The sequence below is a fragment of the Opisthorchis viverrini genome (assembly GCF_000715545.1).
Source record: "Opisthorchis viverrini unplaced genomic scaffold opera_v5_353, whole genome shotgun sequence".
Classification (NCBI taxonomy): Eukaryota; Metazoa; Platyhelminthes; class Trematoda; order Opisthorchiida; family Opisthorchiidae; genus Opisthorchis; species Opisthorchis viverrini.
In genome coordinates this window covers 236,381-257,444 of record NW_008752011.1, presented here as the reverse complement: position 1 = coordinate 257,444, position 21,064 = coordinate 236,381, and the positions used below count along the sequence as shown (strand labels likewise).

Sequence of the window (21,064 nt, the reverse complement as noted above, 5' to 3'; positions counted from 1 at the left end):
TTTCGCAGCAAATACAAAAACTTTCGCTTACTTCGGATAGTAGATTTTTTTCTCCAAGTAAAGTCCAGATGTGCTGAGAAACTGAGAGACGCTTTAAAGCTGTTTTGTCCCAAATTGGGAATCATCAGCAGTGCACGTCTCACGAACTTCCACGGAGGTAGGACTCTGCACCCTCCTGACTAGTAGCTGAAGGCCTAATCAGGGGCCACGAGTTGCTAATCCGCAGCATGATAGATCGAACTCAGACGAGATGAAGCACCAGTCATCCTTCAATAACGGCATCCAACTGGCTTGACCGACTTTTCATAGGTTGTCTGATAATTTCACTTGAGAACTCATCACTCGAGTAGCGAGTTCTATTACTATCTTGGGTTCAGTTGGAACATAAGGTTGACGGAAACTTGGGGTTTGCGCCTAGCCGATGAGCCTTAAAAGGTACAAAACCGGTCGTGAGCTGACGAAGTGTTTTCGGCAACCTCACATGTAGCGTGTTACATCTAGATAACAAAGGTGGTTCTATTTCTGTTGTCTTTTGCGCAGCCTATTGCCGTAACCGCAGCCTTTGTTGGAATCGCGTCCTTGGTAGTTATTTTCAACGCTCTAGGAATCGCACCAACCATACTGTCACCTCAAGTGTTCAACTTCGAAAACAGACAACCTTTACTTGAGTCCAGACTCCCGCGGAAAATGAAGAACCAAATACGATGAGTGGTTTGTAGAACATTTGAAAAAAAAGATTATGGATTTGCGGTCACATCTTTTAGGTGTTGCGACTTTCTTGCAATGGCCATAAAAGGTGACCTGTACCATCACCCCATCCAAAATTTTCATGGCTAAGAAATAAACAAAACATTGCGCCCTATTTTGCATAACTCATCGCCGTCTATTTCTTAATTTTTCAACAGGAAACGCCATCGTTCCTGGTGAATATTTCTGGTGGTTTGAACGAAACAATCGATGTGTACAACAACACCATTCCTCCAATGGTGCAAGCAATCGAACACAGACCCATCCGAATTTTCGTGCAAGCCAATTTGAATCTGTCATCATCATCTGAACCCTACATTCGATTTATCCCACGTGAGATGAGTATATTTGTTTTTCTCTGACGCAACGATATGTCACAGTAATATGTGTCGAATCAGTGTTAAACCAGATAAAACCAGTTTGCCAGAACAAACTTGGAAAGTTTTACAAGTAATATGCTAGCGATTGGTAATGTGTTGAAACATTGGTAGCTTGGGTGACTATATTGGTTGTTGATCAGGTAGCTGTTGATCTGTTCGCCGAGCTTGGCAATCGGCTTGTAAACGTTTCGTCACCATACGAGGAGACGTCATCAGTGCACACTTGAGTGGGTAATTCTTCCTTGCCTGCGTGCGTCTATATAGCACTAGAAGGCTATTTGTTACCTCCTGACGTGATTGACTACTTGAAGTGTAATGAATATGGTGGACCCATTGGTCCGTTTGTGATTTTTGTTGCGTGGTGGTCTGCGTTCCTCTGTGTTGATTGGTTATCCAACGCCTTGTCTGCGTTCCTCTGTGTTGATTGGTTATCCCAACGCATTCTAATTTCACTAGCTTGTTCTCTCTGGCCTTGATTCGCATTGCGTGGTAGTCTGACGTTCTCGAGTTTGATTGGTTGCTTTACCGCCCTATTTCCTCCACCGTAGCGGGGAGTGTCCCTGCGTCCACCGGTTGATTTGGTGCTTTGGTTGAGCGCCTCCTCCAATCCAATTGATGTGTCCGTTTAAATGATGCTTTCCAGCTTCTCTTATGAGTTCCTCGTCTGGTTACGTTTGCAGCTCTAAGCTATGTGGTTCTGGCGTTTTCTCACTCTTAGTGGCCGGTAAATTGGATCATTTTCGATGTTTGTTGATGGCTTCTTCGGTGGAGTACCACCTGACCAACAACCAATACCGGCGATTCGTCTGTTAACCTGGCACAAGAACGACAGATTTCAGACCAAAATTCCTGTCTGGTTAAGAGTGTAGATCCTAAACGAGGGACTTTTTAAATCTGCAATCAGATTCGTGACGCCTCAATCATTAAACTAGTCTCAAAGTAATTGCAAGATTTCTAGAGCGTGCTTGAAGGTAACTCTCAGTAATATTTTGAAAACGCTAGTTCATTGGATGGTGTATATCTGCTGAATAGTATTCATGTGTAACTTTTATATTTCATGTTATGTTCAGCCCCATTCTTGAACGGTAGCTGTTGGTTTTTGCCCGCGGAGGTCGAAACACTGTCCAGTAGTCTCCAGCAAATTAATGTTGTATCATTCCATCGTAATCCAAGTATGGTGGTGTACAATAGTAGCTTTGTAACAGCGGGGAGTTCTATATATTCAATACAGTTCAGAAGGGTGAAAAAAAGTCAAGAACTATCTGAGTTGACGCCAAAGGCCAGCAAACTGTCTGTCTGACATTGTCGCAAAATTTATTCAAAATTGATACATTTTATCCGTTGGTTTATTAGCGTTTACATTTTAAGTAGTACAACTATGGTGACATTTGCATGGTAGGAGTAGAAAGGCAACTGATCCGATGAGCCGTTGAACACATTCCACAGTGGCCGGAGAAGTTGGTTAGGCATCGAAGTACGCAATAACCCACTCAGACAAGCAGCTACCACTTGGGGTGGTTGGACTTGAGTACCGCGTAGTATTAAAACAAAGTGAACCAATGACCAAGACGGCAAAACGACATTATCAGAGTCAAGTTACATACCTCAGAAGCAACAGAATTATTTGTTTGAAGCTCTTCAGTTGCGAATGATATCCACATAACTCAACCGAGGCCTTGACTGGCTTTCGGTTGGTGACCACCAATTGATTCGGCGTGGGCGCACTTTTGCAGGAATATCGTAGTGACTAGGATCGAACTATGTTCTGAATGCAACTTTGGAAATAGTTCTCCATTATCCACTGGGCCTCAGCTCTGAAACGACTCTCCAATTATGCTTCTTCCGAGCTTAATCGCCCGAAATGGGTTTCCAAATCCCACTCTAGGACAGCAGTATCAATCGTCCTTGCTGATAGAAAAGTCTTGATAGATTGCGATAAAAAGCATCTTTCTCAGCTTCAAAACTGTAATCTATACAACAAAAACACAGCACATCTCGTCAAACTGCATTGATATTAATTGATAAAGACAAAGCTCCAGCACAAAGATGACCGTTTTCTGAAACCCAGTCCAATAAGGTGCATTCACCCCCTGAGACTGATGCAGTAGCCACACCATATATAACATGAGCCGCTCCCTCAGGATAATCAGCTACGTGTAGAATGAGATGTGGAATACTTGTGCTCATCCTAAGGACTTTCACATGATCGAGGCGGATTCTTGAATGTCCGTTTCGAAGACAAAACATACATCAATAGAAATTTCATCAGACTCAGTGATAGGGTTTGTTTGAGATAGTCGATCTTAACCCTTTTACTCAAAAGTCTGATTCACGATGAAGCTGGTGTAAAGATGGAAACTACTGATGAATCGTGTGAGTAGTCTATGGCTAGTGCCTAAGCTCCGTCCAGCATCTGATGGAAGATGAAGTTTATCGTGGAAATTGTGGAACTGCTTTCTATTGTTCGTTTACTGTTGTGTAATGGTCAATGAATATCCGGGAAAGTTCCAGAGGATATGCGAGGATGTTCAGTTTTTAAAGAATATGTACATATTAGATGTTAACGTTTTTGCCTGATGGCTTTTAACAGCCTTGTTCGTGTTTGTTAATAGATGACATCGCAGCTACGGGCTTTCCTGCTTTGGAGAGACTCCGCTCACAACCATTACTTCAATAGTCTGGTCCAATTGGTTTCGCGGGGTTGATCTTGCCTGAGGGTTCAGGGACAAATGCCACAATTCTCACTTCTGATGGTACTGTGCACAAAAGATGCATTTAGAGTCGCATCAGGTTTATGATCTTTCTCAATTGCATTTCTAACATACCGCGTATTTCACCAGTCAGCTGTCGACATTTGGGTGCTTATAATGTGCGGTTTTCAGGGTTGACCTTTACTAGTTCCTTCCTTTGGAGGAAGGCAGCATCACTTTCCCATTGAAATGGTCATGTTGGTTGCAAAGCTGCTGGAAACGCACGGTCACATTGATGACGAAGGCTGGTGGGAGGATTCATGGAAGAGAATGAAAGAAGTTATGCTGCAAGCTTCTGGGACTGTTTGTCGACGTCATCCGACCCAACCATATTAGCAGATTTTATTGATGCTAGCAGAGGCGAGTTTGATGGTGAATGCAGACGTTTCAAACGCCAGATATTCAAGTGTTTGAAGAACAACAAACAACCAGCGTGGACTGTCATAGTCCAGGAAGTGGAGAAGGCTTCGGCTGTCGAAGATGCGGTGCCGGTGGAACGCGACTATTTTGCTGTCACTCCAATCCTGAGAAAGGACGCAGAATTCCATGTGAAAGACATCACGATATTAGCCTGGTGGCATCCAAGGTGGTCACTTGCACTATTTTGTACACTCTTGTATATTGCACAAATTGTAGATTCGTTCAAACCAAGCTAAATTTCATCATGGCTGATGAGGCATCGATAATATTTTTGCCCTGAGACAGGCTTTCAAACATCATTTTGTCAAACGTTTGGTTCAGATCTCAAATAATTACTAAATAATTCTGCCATGTGGTCCCGGACTTGATTCGCGACTCCTGTTACGGACTGGGTGAGATCAAAGCCAGATGTCATGCTGGCAGACCAGCCAGTAGACATGGTAGGTAAACTGGTGTGCCTGGGCAGATGTATAAATTTCGATGGACAGGTTGGAGACGAATCAGAAGGACCAGAACAGCGTTTGCCCAACTCGGCCACATACGGCACTGGCGTGACTTAGTTTGTCTGCCAAGAGTATACACGAGAATAGATACTACGATGATGCGGTCCATACTACAGTATGAATCAGAGACAAAACCTGTTACGTGCACAAGGAGTATGACCAGTGTTTTTCCTTCGCTCTTCAAAGAGTTGGCCAGATCACATGGGAATATCTAATTAGCGATGGTTTTTGCAAAAACGAACGCTCCCGTGACCACATAGGTTACTCTCTTTAGGACCCATAATTCGCAAGCCAGAGGACCGGCTGCTTCGCAGGGCTCACTTTACTCCGTACCGAATAGGAGCGTGGTAGAGGTGAACAGTCTGTGACAGTCCACGACATCGGAATATGAAAACGCCAATAGGTTAACTCACTCGGGCTAACAGCTTCCCTCTAGCGTGCGTGGAAGAGGTGAACAGTCTGTGACAGTCCACGACATCGGAGTATGAAAACGCCAATAGGTTAATTCAGTCGGGCTAACACCTTCCCTCTTCCTGGATGAGGACCTCGGGACCAACTCGTCGATGGTTAATGATACTAGCAGACATGACTTCGTCAGACCGTTCATGAATCGCTTGCGTCGGAAGGCTTACACTCACTACGTAACTTCCCAGTTTCCCATGTCTTCAGACAGCAAAAGCCTCCATAATTGACTAACCGACTCCGTGACCTGTCTATTCCTCTCCAGTTCTTACATTTTCTGGCGGTAAAAACAGTAACAGGTGGAAACAATGCACTTCTTGTGTATGAGTCACGTCGGATATCAAGTCGCCAGTAACAAGTCACCTGGATCACTTGTTTGGTCCCAAAGCAGAGTTCACTATTTCATTCCAGGTTTGGTGTTCGTATAAGCTGAAATCATCTTTATCACCGGCAGTGCCCGGCCCACCTGGATCACTTGTTTGGTCCCAAAGCAAAGTTCACTATTTCGTTCCAGGTTTAGTGTTGGTATAAGCTGAAATCATCTTTATCAGCGGCAGTGCCCGGCTCTTCATGGCCAATTTTTTCCAATCATCAAGAGCGTAGTTCCCCAGCTTCTAGAGTTTTGAGACATAAGACGTTACATTCGTTACCAACGTTATATACCAAGTAGCTAATTTCACGTAAGCTGTCCAAGAAACATTGGAAGTTTGATATCACGCAAATTCTGCGCTCTCTTCCGCTCCATTGGAAAGTCGTGTGGTTTATTTAACATACAATATAACATATATATATATATAACATATAAGTATAATAGAAGAACATAATCGTTGTCATTTTGTCCCTCTATTTTAGGTCCTATCCCGTGGGATCATTGGGGTAAATTTACAAACCGCTTTGTGAATCGTCTGGCCAATTCTAAGCTCATACCATTTTACCCAGTTTTGTTATTTCTATCAACACTGATTTCTGAGAGACAATGATAAAGCTTTAACAACAATGTCTGTTAAAAAACAGGACTAGAATATGTCACCAGTATGTCTATACTCTGTTTATTGTGAGCGTTGGAGGCTCATTGGGGTAGAAGTAATGAAGTGCCTCATTGATCTTGCATCTATCTAGAATTTGCAACTCTGAATAATACAAATCTTTTCTTCTCAAAAGAACGACCAGTAACGACTGCGGTTCTATTGTATTCGGTTTTTATGCCTAAATGAAATAATCTGACATTGCTATGGAGATTTCTTCGTGAAGTTAATGTCAAGTCATATCAAAAACCTAGAAGCACTGAGCAATATTTTACACCATTCCGTGTCACTATGCCTCTTTGTGCAGAATTGATGAGCCAACTGTTGTGGGGTAGCACTATTTTCATGTGGCCAGTCAAACCTGCGGCCAGTGGGTACTGGCTTACACAATGCTTTCGTGTTTTTCAAGTTGATACTAATCAAAGTCCGGTTCTTTCGAGTAAATTTCCGAGGATAAGTTGTTGGTCTCTCCGTATAAGTTCATACTACAATTTATTTGGGCTCAAATTTCACTATTTACCTCTAATTTAGTTGCGATTTCAAGGTTCTGTTCTCAGTCACAGGAGTCGTGGCGAAGGATGTCAACCGCATCAAGTTAAAAATCGACGACTTTCAGCGTTGCTCCTTCAGCCAATCGAAAAGTGATCGCCTAGCAAAACGATCAGTCACTGATTTTAGTTATTCATTTAACTACTTAGGAAGTTATCTCGGGGACTTTATTCATTCCGGCAGGTGTAACTCACCCGGACGAAACCGATTCACTCTGGGCATTTTAAATGTGAATGTGAGTTAAGCTGAACTTTCCCCCTAATGAGAGGGAGGCGCAGTTTAAAAAGCAAACAGTGATGTCATCGGCCTTTTCAGCACACCGCACACTTTTAGTTTTTCGGTTTTTAAATTCGTCTGCGGCACTGGCAGACGTGTTGCAAGTCGACGAAACAGTCGTTTGAATAATCACGTTTGAAGAATCAGCTTGATTGGTCAAATGACGATCGTTTATGAGTGCAAAATGTTTACAACTTTTAAATATGGAAATCTTGCACACTCACTGTCAAAAGTGTTCTAGCAACTGCTGTAAAATCTATAAGCGATAAATTCGAGGACATGTCTCCTCAGGCCACTGAAGAGACTTAGGACGGCTGTAACACATTTCATCAAATGTTTTAATTGAACAAACAGCACGGAAAAGTCAAGAGGAATAGAAATGAACAATTCGTTTCAGGACCATTAGGCCTTTCATTTCTACTCTACAGTTTCATTAAGATTGGCCTAAGGGATGTAATCACAAAGGTTTTAAAAACCACCCGAATTTGTAGCCGTTTACTTGTTCTCAACCCATAGTTTTGGTTTATACACGCCCTACTTCAAAGTGGAGCTCAGTGGACATAAAATATGCAGAATGAGAAACTTTGTCAGTTTGGTGTTTTCCTTCGTTCTCCCCTATCTGCATTGAGTAGTTGATTGAAGATTGTGCAGTATAGATTGTAATGAAGCATGCTGAGCATCTCATCAGCTACTCGCATGTATTACGAATCACGTTTCCAGCAGAATGGCGGATAAATACATTGACAGGCATGCAAGTAGGCCAGTGAAGACTTAACAACTGTAAGACTCCAAATCAGACTGGATAAGGTAATAGAGATTCAATACTGGTTTGTCAAGACTTTTCAAAGCTAGCCACACATTAAATCTGCTCTTACGAGTGCTGGGCAGCAGCTGTTCTGGAAGGTTTCGACATTCAGAAGAACCAAGAGACAGTTGTCTTTAGAGACTTTCAAAACACTTTCGAGGAAGCTAGCATTCAGTAATTCAAAGCTTCCGTTCAGTGCGATCGCTGGACACTTGGTGGATTGCAACGAGTGCGGAAAACAGAGAGAGTTATTCAGAGTCATAAGATGTCAGGGCAACAACCGCTTAGCATGCTTTGCTGCAACGGGAGGTCCTAATTTGTAAAAACAACTGGAATTTGCGGCCAGCCCCGTCATGCCTTAGTAGCGGACGCGTGATCCGGATTCTCATGACCTTTGCTGGCTGTCATACTTTCACTAGCTTACGTGTTCTCTAGTCGAATTACCCGTCCAATGCCCCGTTCAGTGCTTTATTCTGAATACATGTTAACAGCTGGTAGGATACTAAAAGTGGTTAAATCCAACCTGCACTGCTATGTTGCTTCTACTGACTCTTGTGAAATTCATGATGAGAGGCAGATGCGTGAAAACTGCGACTGTCTATCGAAGCCACTTTAAAAAAAAAACAAAAATCTAGACGGGTGCGTACTGTACCGGGAATTTCAAACTGTATTCAGGACTCTTGCTCCATTTAGCTGGTCGGGTGGATAAGATCATGTAGTACAATTTCGACAACTCAGGTTCACGCCACACACGAGCACCTCAAGTTGGCCGTTGACCCTTTACATATTTTTTTCAGAAATGGAAACGAAGGACAGAATTTTCAGTCTTTTTGTTCACGCTACTGTTCTATAACCGAGTGTAATTCCATTGCAGTAGCTGCGGTCAATAAATATGATCAACTGAATTAACTCTATCAGCATGCGCAGTTCGAATTTGTAGATTTTTGTCCCCCTCAATAGCGGAACCGTGTAATATGTGTTCGTTTTTGATTGCACTGCAAAACAGCTGGATTGTTCTAAGTAGTATTGATGCTTTATTTAGCAAGAGTGGCTATGCATTCATGCATTCATTCTATCCTTCAGCTCAAAATTAAGATTATCTTTCAACATGTTCCTATCCTTTTGCAGTTGATCGTTTGCCGCCCGCGGCAAACGGAGCTGTTATATTTTCCGGCAAGTTGCTCCAATTATAACCGCCCCCTCATTTAAACTAATTTCGTTATTGCAATCAGAGTAGGATGCAATCAGTTTGGACGAATACAAGTCAGTTATATCCTACGTTGGACAGTTTGTTTGAGCTCTAAATGCAGGACCCGTAATTATCAAATCCCATACAGAAACCTGAGGTTTCATTTTATAACTGAAGACTGCTCATGTTTGAAAATCGGATGCAGCTGCGTTCTATGAAAATTAAGATTATCTTTCAACATGTTCCTATCCTTTTGCAGTTGATCGTTTGCCGCCCGCGGCAAACGGAGCTGTTATATTTTCCGGCAAGTTGCTCCAATTATAACCGCCCCCTCATTTAAACTAATTTCGTTATTGCAATCAGAGTAGGATGCAATCAGTTTGGACGAATACAAGTCAGTTATATCCTACGTTGGACAGTTTGTTTGAGCTCTAAATGCAGGACCCGTAATTATCAAATCCCATACAGAAACCTGAGGTTTCATTTTATAACTGAAGACTGCTCAGGTTTGAAAATCGGATGCAGCGCGCGTTCTATGAGTCTACTCTAGGAATCTATATTCCGCCGTAGGTTTCACTCTCCAAAGACCGTTCCCTGTTAATGATTCACAACAAGGTGGAAGCTGTTATGCAGTAATCTTCGTTTTTCCGGCGCAAATCAACCACTACCATGATGAAGTCTCTCTCGAAATGTTAAAATGCCTTTACTACCTGCGAAATACCAAGTTATCCGTACTTAGAAATTTTTCCAACAAGAAGAGCATGTATACCAATCCAAAGGAATCCGTCCAAAAATTTTTGCTACATCTCTGTTTGTGAAAAAAACCATTCTAGTACTCTAAGATGCCTATTACCTGGAGGTATTGCTCAGTCAAATGGCTAACATTAACCAGAGCCAAAATCAAACAAAACTAAAGAGGATTTATCCTCCGAATACCCCAAGGTCACCCATAAAGTAGAGAAAAAAGAGACTAGACTTATTAACGGACTGTTCCCACTGTTTATCAAGACCCCTGAAGGCTTCTTAAGAACAACTACAACGCAACACAGATCAGGAATGGACCAATGGGAAAGCGGACCAGGTACCCTTGAAAAAAAGGCAACAAAAACTGCGAACTGGCCAATAATTTTACAAAAAATGCGCACACCAATTAGCTAGTCAGCTTAAAGGCAGCACACATAAATGCAAACAGGTGAGGAGCAACTATTCACTCAGCTGTCTCTTCGACTGGGGACAAAATGGTTGCAAACCAAGCTCGGCAAACAGATCATATCAAGCTTCCCTGGGTACTGTGGCCTTTAATTCCTGTTTATTGTTTGTTTGAACGTTATAGACTGCTTTATTCATGGAGTTTGCAAATTTCTGATACTTTATCTCAGTCGGTGTATTTTATTCGGCTACAAATAAGCGCTACGCGTTAACACAGTTTGACAAAGTAATTCGTACTACATTTAGGCAAAATCTGAGGCTTACTTGTCATGTCTGGATTCGCACTGAGGAGCCAGGGCAAACGAACCCTCGGATTACAAAGTCATATCCCACCACGCTGTTTTGACGTGAAACTTTGCATATTATTACCCGATATGGTGCTCAGTCTGTTTGATAAAATACCAGACTAGTTGGGCCTAGATCTCCTCTTCTTTTCAAAAGAAATCCTGTTTAACCAAATACCACTCTAGCTTTCCAGGCAATTTTTTCGATACGGATCCACTAAGCCAAAAGTTTGGTTTTCTGACGGACAGCTGCCACCCAAACATTTTTAATCTTTAAACTCACCTGACAAGAGTCTGAAATTTTGCTTACAGCAATGCAAACCTGATTCACTGGCATGTTTCCAAAATATCCTGAGAGGCTCGCAACTCTTCGGTATTATGCTGGCTACTGAACACCTCTTGGGCACCCTAGCACAAAAAATCGGTCATCCTTAGAATTTTATGAGATATTTCACGAAAAATGCATGATTGCCTGTTTATAACCTCCCTTGTCAGCCTACATTTTTCATATAAGGATAGACTATTTGTTCATTGCTATGCCTTTCACGTAGCACTCAACATCTACTACCTGAATACGTCTTTCAGCTTTCCGATCACCGGTTTGGTGGTCTAACGGATCCATCTCTCCTCCCCTCCATCTCTAGCCTCCAATTACCTTGGAGTCGGTGCGCCATGTGGCATTCAGACTGCCGGGGAAGAACATGTGTTTTCGTTTCGACATGTGTTTACTACACACGACTCGAACCGATTGAAATGTCAATGGATTGTTGAAAACCCGGAAAAAAAGATGCTGAATTTCCGACTGGCTTTTTTAAGTGTATGTTTTGGCCAACTCATACATTTTGATTCATATCGTATCTATTTACGAATGATACTGTATCAATGATACAATACTGGGGATGAACACTCGCGAGGGCCTGAAGGCTAACTGTCGTGCGGTTTGGCAGCTCAAGTTCCCCGGTGAACAAGTTCCAACATACATCCTTCCGTTCTAAAAACTAAATGTTCGTAGTAATTAGTACACCAGAAAGAACCTTGGAACCTTGAAACCAGTATAATGCTGGAGAACAAATGAATTATCTTGACATCAATAGAATTCGCAAATCAGGTTATTCCACCGAATAAGTTGTCGTTTCATCTACGTCGGTATGGTGGTCATCTGAATTACTTTCTCGTTCCATGGTCCAAAATCATCTTCATACCAACAAGCCCTCACCAACAAAGTGAGAATTTGCCCGAAGCCTTGCCTCGAAAGTTTTGAAGTAATGACCTTGGGGTCAGGATTTAATCGTTCCGACTAACCGGGCTACAGGTCAGTAGAGCACGGTGAATGTCTCATTTAAAATGACTATATGATTCGTATCGATTGGCGGTCAAACTTTCTGCTCTGAAATTTGACGGATGTGCAAAGGGTAGCGGCCCCTAACTTAACAAAGTCTGGATACGATTTTTGCTTTACACCTCATAAGCGCAGTTTACCGAAAACATCCTCTCATGAAAACAACCAGAGAAGGCATCCTCAGCTGGGTAAATAAACTTTGCCCGACTGAGAAGCCTATTAGAATCAATTTCTTTCTTGAGCATTCGATGGAAGACGAACAGTTTTTTGTAAACTCTTACACAGTTTACCTTGGGTTCACTAGTGTTCCCAGAAGAGTTTGTCATCGATCGTGAAGCAAATTGGTGGCGAAGTGAACTCGTTTGGGCACCACCAGTCTGGGACAAGTTTTGTTGGCTTAAGTATTGCTTTTTTATCCAACCATGATCTTACAAACTCCGAAGTGCAATAGATACATCGACGAACATGTAAGTACTTGATCAAAGTTCAGTTAATACAATGGTGGGGATCTTTGATAAAAGCAGCGTAGATATTGACAAGGTAATCCTATGAAGAAGGAAAAAGCGATGTGGTGATCGACATCACATCGTTCAATTCGAACCGAATTTGCTCTAGATAAGCGTCACGATATTTCAGTGAGAAGGTCCCCACGGCTACATTCTGCTAAAACAGAAATGCAAGCTGATCTATAGTTTGCTATGCAGACGTAACATAACAGGGATTTTAGTCCCGCCAGATTTTGAGAGCTAATCTTCTTGGGAAAGAATATGAACAGAGAAGGACGCAATACACAAGATCAGTTATAGAAGGTTATGATTTCATAACCAATCGACACAGAATAGTTGGGCGGTAAAATTTCCTGCACTGAAAGTTTGGAAGTACTTGTAGCAGTGGACTTGAGGACGCTAATCGGATGCAATTTATACTAACAAGGACTGTTTAATACAAAACACTAATAAAGTTATACATATTTTTCCACTACTGGCTAACTTCAGGATATTCTCCATTTTAATTGCGTTTTTTGCACAATTTGCCGAGTTTGGTCCATCGAGAAGCTCAGTAAACTACTTTCTCTAGAAACTAGGTACCTACCGTGTGAAGCCAGTCCTCCAAAGGACCGAAACGCCTTTTATTGGTGGTGTCAACCTCCATCGTGTGTTGTACCTCACTAAACAGGTCATAAGCCGAGAATAATCTTCTATCCGACATTTACGACTTTACTACTAACTACAATTAAGCAGCGTGTCACCATTTTTCCGAGTAATCTCAAAACCAGCGCAAAACGTCATTTGATACACATCATCCTCGGTCCGCTCTCCCGAAGAGGTAGACTGTCATTTATTTCTAGGTGACAAAATGTGCAACAATTTGGGATGTACGATAGCCATACAGAAAACGAGTGCCATAGCTGGACTGTTTGATTGTGAATTGGACATTATCGGTGAGACGAAGAAAGGTGTTTCAAACTACACGACAGCGTAAAATCATAACTAGTTAACTTACTCTCAGGCACCTTAGATCCACCGATACTGACATTCCTGAAACTAAAATAGAAAGGTCGCTTTAGAAGGTCATACTCACACCTACTGGTGCCTTGGGCGAACGGCTCTCTAGGCTTCCACAAAACCATTGGAGAGTATTTCATAAAATAAAGCACACAGTGCAATTCATCTCTTGCTTAAAATCATAAACCTCAGGTTTTTGATAGGATTATTGCTCTCTTGAATTGATCTTGTCATCTAAAGTTATATTCGGGCCCTTTTTTAATCAACTATGGGGCGCAGAATTGGATGTGTAATCTCTTGTCGCTCTTATGTGGATGTATTGATGATGCGGATATAGACCAACTACTGAGACCTTCAAATTTAAACGTGTTCGTAAGTGAGGAATGCAGCACCCTTCTCCAGAATACCATTGAAGACAACGTGCCGCAGGAATTGGATAGGTTTTCTGCGCTCCGCTTAGTCACCCGGACGAAGTTCTTGTTCACAACTGCTTGAAGGCTGCAGTAAATTTGCCTCAGCTTTACGGTGAAAAACGGAGGTGTCGGTTTCTCACAAACCAGGAATGTGATGAAGTTTACGCAAATAAGCATCTCGCTGCCCTCAGTGAAGTGACCTTTGTAAACCTAATCCAGCGGTAACATGGACAAAGATGCACGGTACTTGGCTTACTTGGCAATCCGGGAATGGCTAGCGTTTCTCAAAGTAACTTGACACAAAACTTTCGTAAACAAGTGACCGAGCCGACAAATCATATATTTTTACCGCTCCTTTAAAGCAAACACTAACGCTCAGATTGTCAGATGTCGCCTCAAGGCCTGCGTAGTACGTACAACAACGCCGCGCCCCTCATGGGTTGTATTTTCAGACTGACCAAAAAATGGACTGTTGATCCATAGTGGTTTTTATGTTTACGGTCTATTGGTTCCTGTAAAGGATGAGGTGTGGATCGTGTTTTCGAAGATCATCGGTATCAGCTTTGTGATGATTTCGTGAAACTGTCTCCCTGACCGATTATATGATATCTATCCAACCGACGGACATCAGTAACGCTTTCTATCCGATTCATTATCTTCAAAACTACTCAGAAATGACGCACATCCCACAAGTAATGTAGGGGATATAAGGTTTTTTAACCTACACTTTCTTTACAGAAACCCACTGTTTAATATTTTGGTCTTTCTTCAACACTTCTGTACGTGAAAGATGACCCTAACGAGATATTCACGAACCTGCCCATCAACTCATGTGCGGCTAAATGTTCACTTAAAGCACTGTGATCACTGGACCAGCCTGAATAAACCGGTGAGGATAGCGGTGTACACTGAGGGTCGAACGAGACAAAAGTTACCTCATTGATGATCAGGCCTCTAGCTGGGACAGGGCACATAGACTGAAATGCCATGAATCGGTATCGCCCCCAGTCTGTGCTGTGCATTCGGCAAGAGCAGCGGTTCAATCTCGGCTAATTGGGTTTATTGGCGTGTCGGGTCGAAACAAACAAGCAACTACTCGAATTGCGGTACGTTGGGCACATCCTCTACCAATGAGCTAAACTCACTACGTTTTTTTCACTTATCTACATACATAACATATCTTGTTGTAGCTAGGTTGTGTTTTGTATGCCTGAGGCGAAATTTTTCATTGTCTGATATTCAGGTCATTTTATTGGGATTTTTTTCAACAGTGAGGATTGTCCCAATAAAATAATGACATATTTGAATAACTCACTGGATAAGTTTTTTCAGAACCCTGAAAATTCTCCGTTCACACTGTCCTTGGAAGATAAGAAAACTAACCGGGTGCTTGCGCGATTTGGGACATCAGCCTCGAACAGGACCGTGGTTTATAACCGAATCCTCCGTTTGAACCTGGAGGTAAATGATGGAATGGGATCTGGAATCCAGTTCGCTATAAACGTTACTGGAAGTAAGTTGAACATCAAAAATGATAAAGTACTTGGTACATCGTGTTTCAGTGTTCTAGCGACGGCAGGCCATGATGAGGTGGAAATATAAACACATAGTTCACTCAAACATTCTTTATGTAGTAAAATATACCAGGATTGGTGCGAACAACAGTTCTGCTCAAAACTCACATTTGATTGATGTTGAACATCAGCAATCAATCACTCATCATCTCAAAAATGACTGTGACTATTTGAAAAAACGTCTTTTCTCGGTTCGTTTGTAGAGATGAGCAGTTGGCTAACAAACTCCTGTTTAGCTAACCAGGTAAATACCACGAGTACGCCGTAGGTGGTGATTCCACACTCCTGCATACCCGTCAACAAGTTCTTTCAGATGACCTCGCAATATATTTTCTGTGGCATGCCAGTCGTTTGCAGTCCCAAGCTAATTTGATTGGTGGAATGTGGATTTAAACTGCGTTGTGGTAATCTATTCATCTAATTTGCAATCCATGCTAGAACTAGGTGGTCTGACTGTAACAGCCACGGTTTTTCATCGGTGTCGATTAATTTAAGGTTGTCAATAGTGTGGTGGCTCGTAATTTTGAAGTCAGATTTCATTATTTAAGTGAGGAAAATTCGTGCTGGAAAGCCAAGAAACATGGTTTTACTATTTTTGAGAATCCTCAGCAATACATAGTGAAAATAAGCTCTAGGGCGATTCTCTTTGTAAACGAACATACCACCATCCGGCCGCGGGCAGTCGCACAGTGATCTGAGTGCCTCGAACTCAGACAGGATATGTCCCAAGTGGCCTTCACTCACGCAATTCGCATCACGTGGTCACTTGTTACGACTCCTGATTCTATGTGTCACATCCCATTTTGGCTTTCCGTCTCTTATTCTGACTAAAGCACCTGTCCTGGAGCAGTCTTCGATAGATTTTTAGGCGTCAACTTCCACTCTTCATATGAGATACCACTTGGTACCACTTATGTTTATGTGCCAGATTGACAGGACCAAGTTTCCACATGAATGACAGGATTAAATACTGCAGTCCATTCACCTTAAATGAGATGGTTCTCCCTGAGGAGGCCGCGCCACCGTCGCGCTTCAGTCCTGATTCATCCTGAAATCCACTTTCCCGAAGGAATGGCACATCCCTTTTTACCAGAGAGGTCCAGAATCGTGCTTCCTCTCTTGTGTGTTCCTCTTCCGGTGAAAGATGTCAAACTCTGTATGTGCCGCTCTGATTCATTGTTTCACATGGAATAAACGTTGAAGCATGCACTTTGACGAATGTCCATTATCAAGTACGTTGGACCGCACCTTATTTGTTTAGAAAACCGTCGACTGCAATAAGGAAAGTGACGCTAACAGAGATAGAAATTTTGTTTTTAAATACACTCACATTATTAGCAGTTACTGTTCGTCCTTCGTTTCGTCGATTCCTGGGACTTGCCATCGATTAAGAGTTTGACAGGCACTCAGCCAGACGAACCCTTTAATCCTTATTAGCAGACATCAGGTATAAGTGGAGGGCTCGAGAAACATGGCTGTAACCGACAGGCTAAGAGTTCGTCAACGAGCTTGCGTAGCTGGTGAATTCGATTTGAATTACTCATCATCGGCTGAACAGCTGCTCAGCTTCGGTATAGTTTTGACTGACTGACCGTCAGTCACCATCGAAGGCTATTTGGCAGGAGACTGATTACCCTATGAACTGGTTGGTCCAAAACTCATACCTTGTATCGAGACAACTAGTGCAAAAACTTGATGACTAGTCAGTCCTATGGCTAGTTATCAGTAGTCACGCAATTGTCTGAGTCAGTTCTAGGATGGTCAAATCAACGATCACAACTTAGTTACGATGTTATTCGTTCGTATTTATCGTGTGATTTCCAGTCAATATCCTGGCTGCTTTTTTAGTACCATGCGACCTTCGGCTTGGTCGCCATTCTGGAAACATTACCTGGTTGGGCACCGATCGATGGTATCGTTCTAACGTTTGTCGTTGGACTATTGAAGTGTCCGAAAGAAACTACATCATTTTGAATTTCGATACATTTCGCGTGAGTCAAGGTACCGTACTTCTTTTGATGTTGGGAAGCAATATTCTAGCACGAAATTTATTTGGTTCGCATGTCTAGAACAAGAGCTTCTCGCATTGACATTATGAAAATACGTCTCGACGGATTAATGCATGTTGTTCAGAAACTATTCTTGAGAGCTGCTACAAACAATCGATTTGCTTGCAGTATTTTCACCTTCTGCTCCATATTTTTCTGCCATTTGGATGTTTCGCCGAACCATGCAGGGTGACTGGAACCCAGTTTAGCTTTAGTGCGATAAGGCATGAGATGCTAATTGATGTCGGGAATGAATGTCAATCATGAAAGATCAACGTAGAACTTTGAGAGAGCTACTAAATTCCGGATGTCAAACCCAAACCATCAGCCCCAACTTGGATTTGTGCACCAAAGGTCTAGCCACAAGTCAATGGAGGAATACGGATTTTTCTTCAGGTAACTTTCCGATAGCCTTTCACACAGGCGTTTGACCTGCGACGCGGAAAGTGTAGAAATTTACGAGCTTAACTATGCTCTGTAGTTCCAATACTCGATGCTGTTCGGAGGGTCTGTCACCGTGTCAATGTGGTTTTAGTTTAATAGGGAGGTAGCACATTTCCACCATTGTGTACTGATTGGACGTGCGCTTGCTCCATGTATAACTAGCAAGGTTCTGTGATCGGTTACAGACGCCACCACTATACCATACTGTTTATGGAGCATTCATGGTGCGAAATGATGACATTTAACCACAACGAGGACTGGTTAATCGATTGGTTCAGTTCCCCCCTGTTTGTTCCAATCCGTGCATCACGGTCCTACCGGAATAGTGCCGCATCTCAACCATGTTTTATTGATTTAAGCGGTTGCCTCAATGTGATATCAAGAAATCCGTGGGCTATTACCATTCAGACATCGCGCCTCAGCCATATAGAGATAAGTGTAAAATGGTCGGTGAAGATGTTTAGCAAATTTACATAAATCAGCTGCGGAAGTAACGATGGTCTGTAAATATTCCCCGGTCAAAGCGACTGTTACCTCGTGGAGTTTTGCTCGTGGGAAAAGGGTACCACGGTTATTGCGTGATTTACTCCGTGTCGTTATATGCAACATCCTGTTCCAAATGGCCCTTATCGGCTTGAGAGATGCTTATTCGATGTCACCCCCGTCAGGTTGTTCCTTTTGCATCCTGACACTCCAGCTGGGAGACTTCAACAAATGTGTTGGCTTGTTACTTAGGACTTGAACCTTTCTCGCTGGTTTTGGCTAGCCATCGCTGTCTCTTGGTTACGCTTTTGTACTCCAAGATCCCTATCATCCATCTGACTTGGTTTGACCAAGTCANNNTATATATATGGCCGTCCTATATATTACCGGTCATACGCGGATTCGAGTTCTGTTCTTCTGACACGTAAGCCAAGCGGTTCATTACTGCTGCTGGATTTACCTCATTAATCAAGAGATGGCGGACTAGCAGGTCCACTTGTGGGTAAGGGCTTCTAATTGAAGACTTAGTTCAGTTCAGATAATAACGGTTATGGCTGGCCCAATCACCCACATGCAACCAAAAAGTGTATGGTTAGCTTACAATGTAATAAGTCTTCTTTGCTTGGGAACTCCTCGTAGATGGCCTTTTGACATGCAACCAAAAAGTGTATGGTTAGCTTACAATGTAATAAGTGCTACTTGACTGGGAAGTCCTCGTAGATGGGCCTTTTGACTGAAACAGCAAGCACAGTCACTGGGTTCTCGTTCGCACTCTCGTGTAAGCTACACTTGAGTTTTGAAATGGCCCAAATGGCGGAAGAGAGAAGTTTATCTCCGTCCAACCAGATCTAGGCTGCTTGCTGACTGTACAGTCTGGTAAAATTGAAACTGAAGTCCATTCACTTACAGTGTGAGTGGTCAAAACAGGAAAACATCCGCGTTCACTTGATGGAAATACGGATAAAAGCCCACCGAACGCACTACTAAACATTCGCAAGTAGAAATTATGATGAACAGTGACCAAGACATAGTTCATCATGAATTTAATACAAACATTTTACATGCCATTCATTTGCCAATAAAGGTTCATACTCCAAGTAACTGGTCACTGAATATCAGCACGTCCGCTCCGGCAAGATCAGAGGTGTTCGAAGCCGCGCCAAGTGTGTCACACAGGATTATACTGTCGAACAAGGCTCATTTCGAAATGAAAATTAGTACGTCGTCCTCCAGATGTCTGAGTTTAACGATCAGATATTCGTCACGTAAGTCACAAGCATCTCTGCGAAGTAAACTACCCGCCAATTGCTCTCTTTAAGCCAAACTTTGTGATAACGTCAGGTCTAGCTGCGAGTACACCCCATATTGCATGTTTATTTGCTGGTGTACGGTTTCATTCAGGGCTACACTGTTGCGAAATTTCACTAAAATATCTCCGTACTCTCACGATGGTTCGATTCGTTTGTTTGATTTAGGCAAAATGTATCATCAAACACTGAACGGAGTGTAATAAACCGCAAAGCTTGTCACTGTGCGTACAAAGTGTGCCCACACTTTCCGGTTAGTTTTCTAACATGCCTTCTGGAAACGGCACTGACTGGTCAGTGATGTATTGATGAGACTTGGCTCCGTAACTCTTATCAACCAGGAGACACGGCAACAAGTTCCATCGACCACCCAGTCCAATCACTGCAATTATTCAAACCGAATGACCTGAATCCCCGTGACAGCGGGCTTTGAAAACCCGTCATCGTTGTAGTTGATTTACCTTCAAGTTCACTTCAGTTTGAGCAATCATTCCACAGAGCAGAAAGTGTTAAAACTCTTTAGAGCCTCAAAAATGGGTTCTAATCTTCTTACCTTGCGTAGGGGGTTGTGAATTACATCAGTGAGTCATATGATCACTAGCCGGTTCGGACGTTGTTCCTATCGCGAGTTGCTCTGGTCCCTGCTACTTGCTTGTAATGGTTCGTTTCTGTAGAATACACATTGCAAACTATCCCACTTCCAAGTAGCTCATTCATGCAGCCTGCGACAGGTGTACAGAGCCAATCCGACTGCTCATGATAAATCCCAGCGCTTGCACGCAGGTCGGGAAAAACTCAACTCCCTAGGCTTCCAAAAAGATAAACACGGAGCAATCTCAGTGAGGAGTAACAATCCTATGGAACTACTGTGGTCTACCAGTCCGTCTCAATGCACCTACTCAACATTTAGGAAAGACACACTGCAAGAAAATGTGACCTGTTCAACACCCCTTTGGTTGGTTCGGACAACTGTGTAGAACAGGTAAAAGCAACCGGCAGAGTGAACCAAAGACAGCTAAGCTAAAAGCCAATAGTAAAGGCCAAAGGTCTCGTCGGAACTGACAGTGCCTCCATCCGACATAGGGATGTGGATTTCCGAACAAGTGGGTGCCCATGTCTGACCAGATGTTTTTTCTGGATACAAAGTTGAGGCTCGTAAGTACTAATACCGGTGACTTCTACAGTATCTGAATCTGAGATCCATCTGCTTTCGGCAGCCCTGATGAAGTCATTAAACAAGCTTAAACGCCGCTGTACCACTGACTGCTCGGTCCGTTATGCAGTTCCAACTAAAGGAACAGAATTACCGAAATGGAAGAACCAGTCGAATGCAAGGTAATCAGATCACAATG

General features: G+C 42.7%; 2 protein-coding genes across 2 annotated transcripts in view; one reads left to right on the top strand and one right to left on the bottom strand.

The window, feature by feature from the left end:
- T265_10306 (hypothetical protein) overlaps positions 1 to 11,320 on the bottom strand; it is a gene marked incomplete at both ends in the record, with an annotated part of 55,973 nt that extends 44,653 nt beyond the window's left edge. The window contains one exon of the mRNA XM_009176635.1: positions 11,255 to 11,320. Within this exon, the coding sequence (XP_009174899.1) occupies positions 11,255 to 11,320 (66 nt within the window). The remainder of the gene's footprint in view (positions 1 to 11,254) is intronic.
- T265_15109 (hypothetical protein) lies at positions 4,711 to 19,669 on the top strand (the record flags this gene model as incomplete). The annotated part of the gene is made up of 5 exons (XM_009176634.1): positions 4,711 to 4,737; positions 5,301 to 5,441; positions 15,189 to 15,369; positions 17,255 to 17,421; positions 19,490 to 19,669. Coding segments are annotated over 5 exons (696 nt in total), but the record flags the coding sequence as incomplete, so codon positions are not given.
- Positions 19,670 to 21,064: the final 1,395 nt, after the last annotated feature.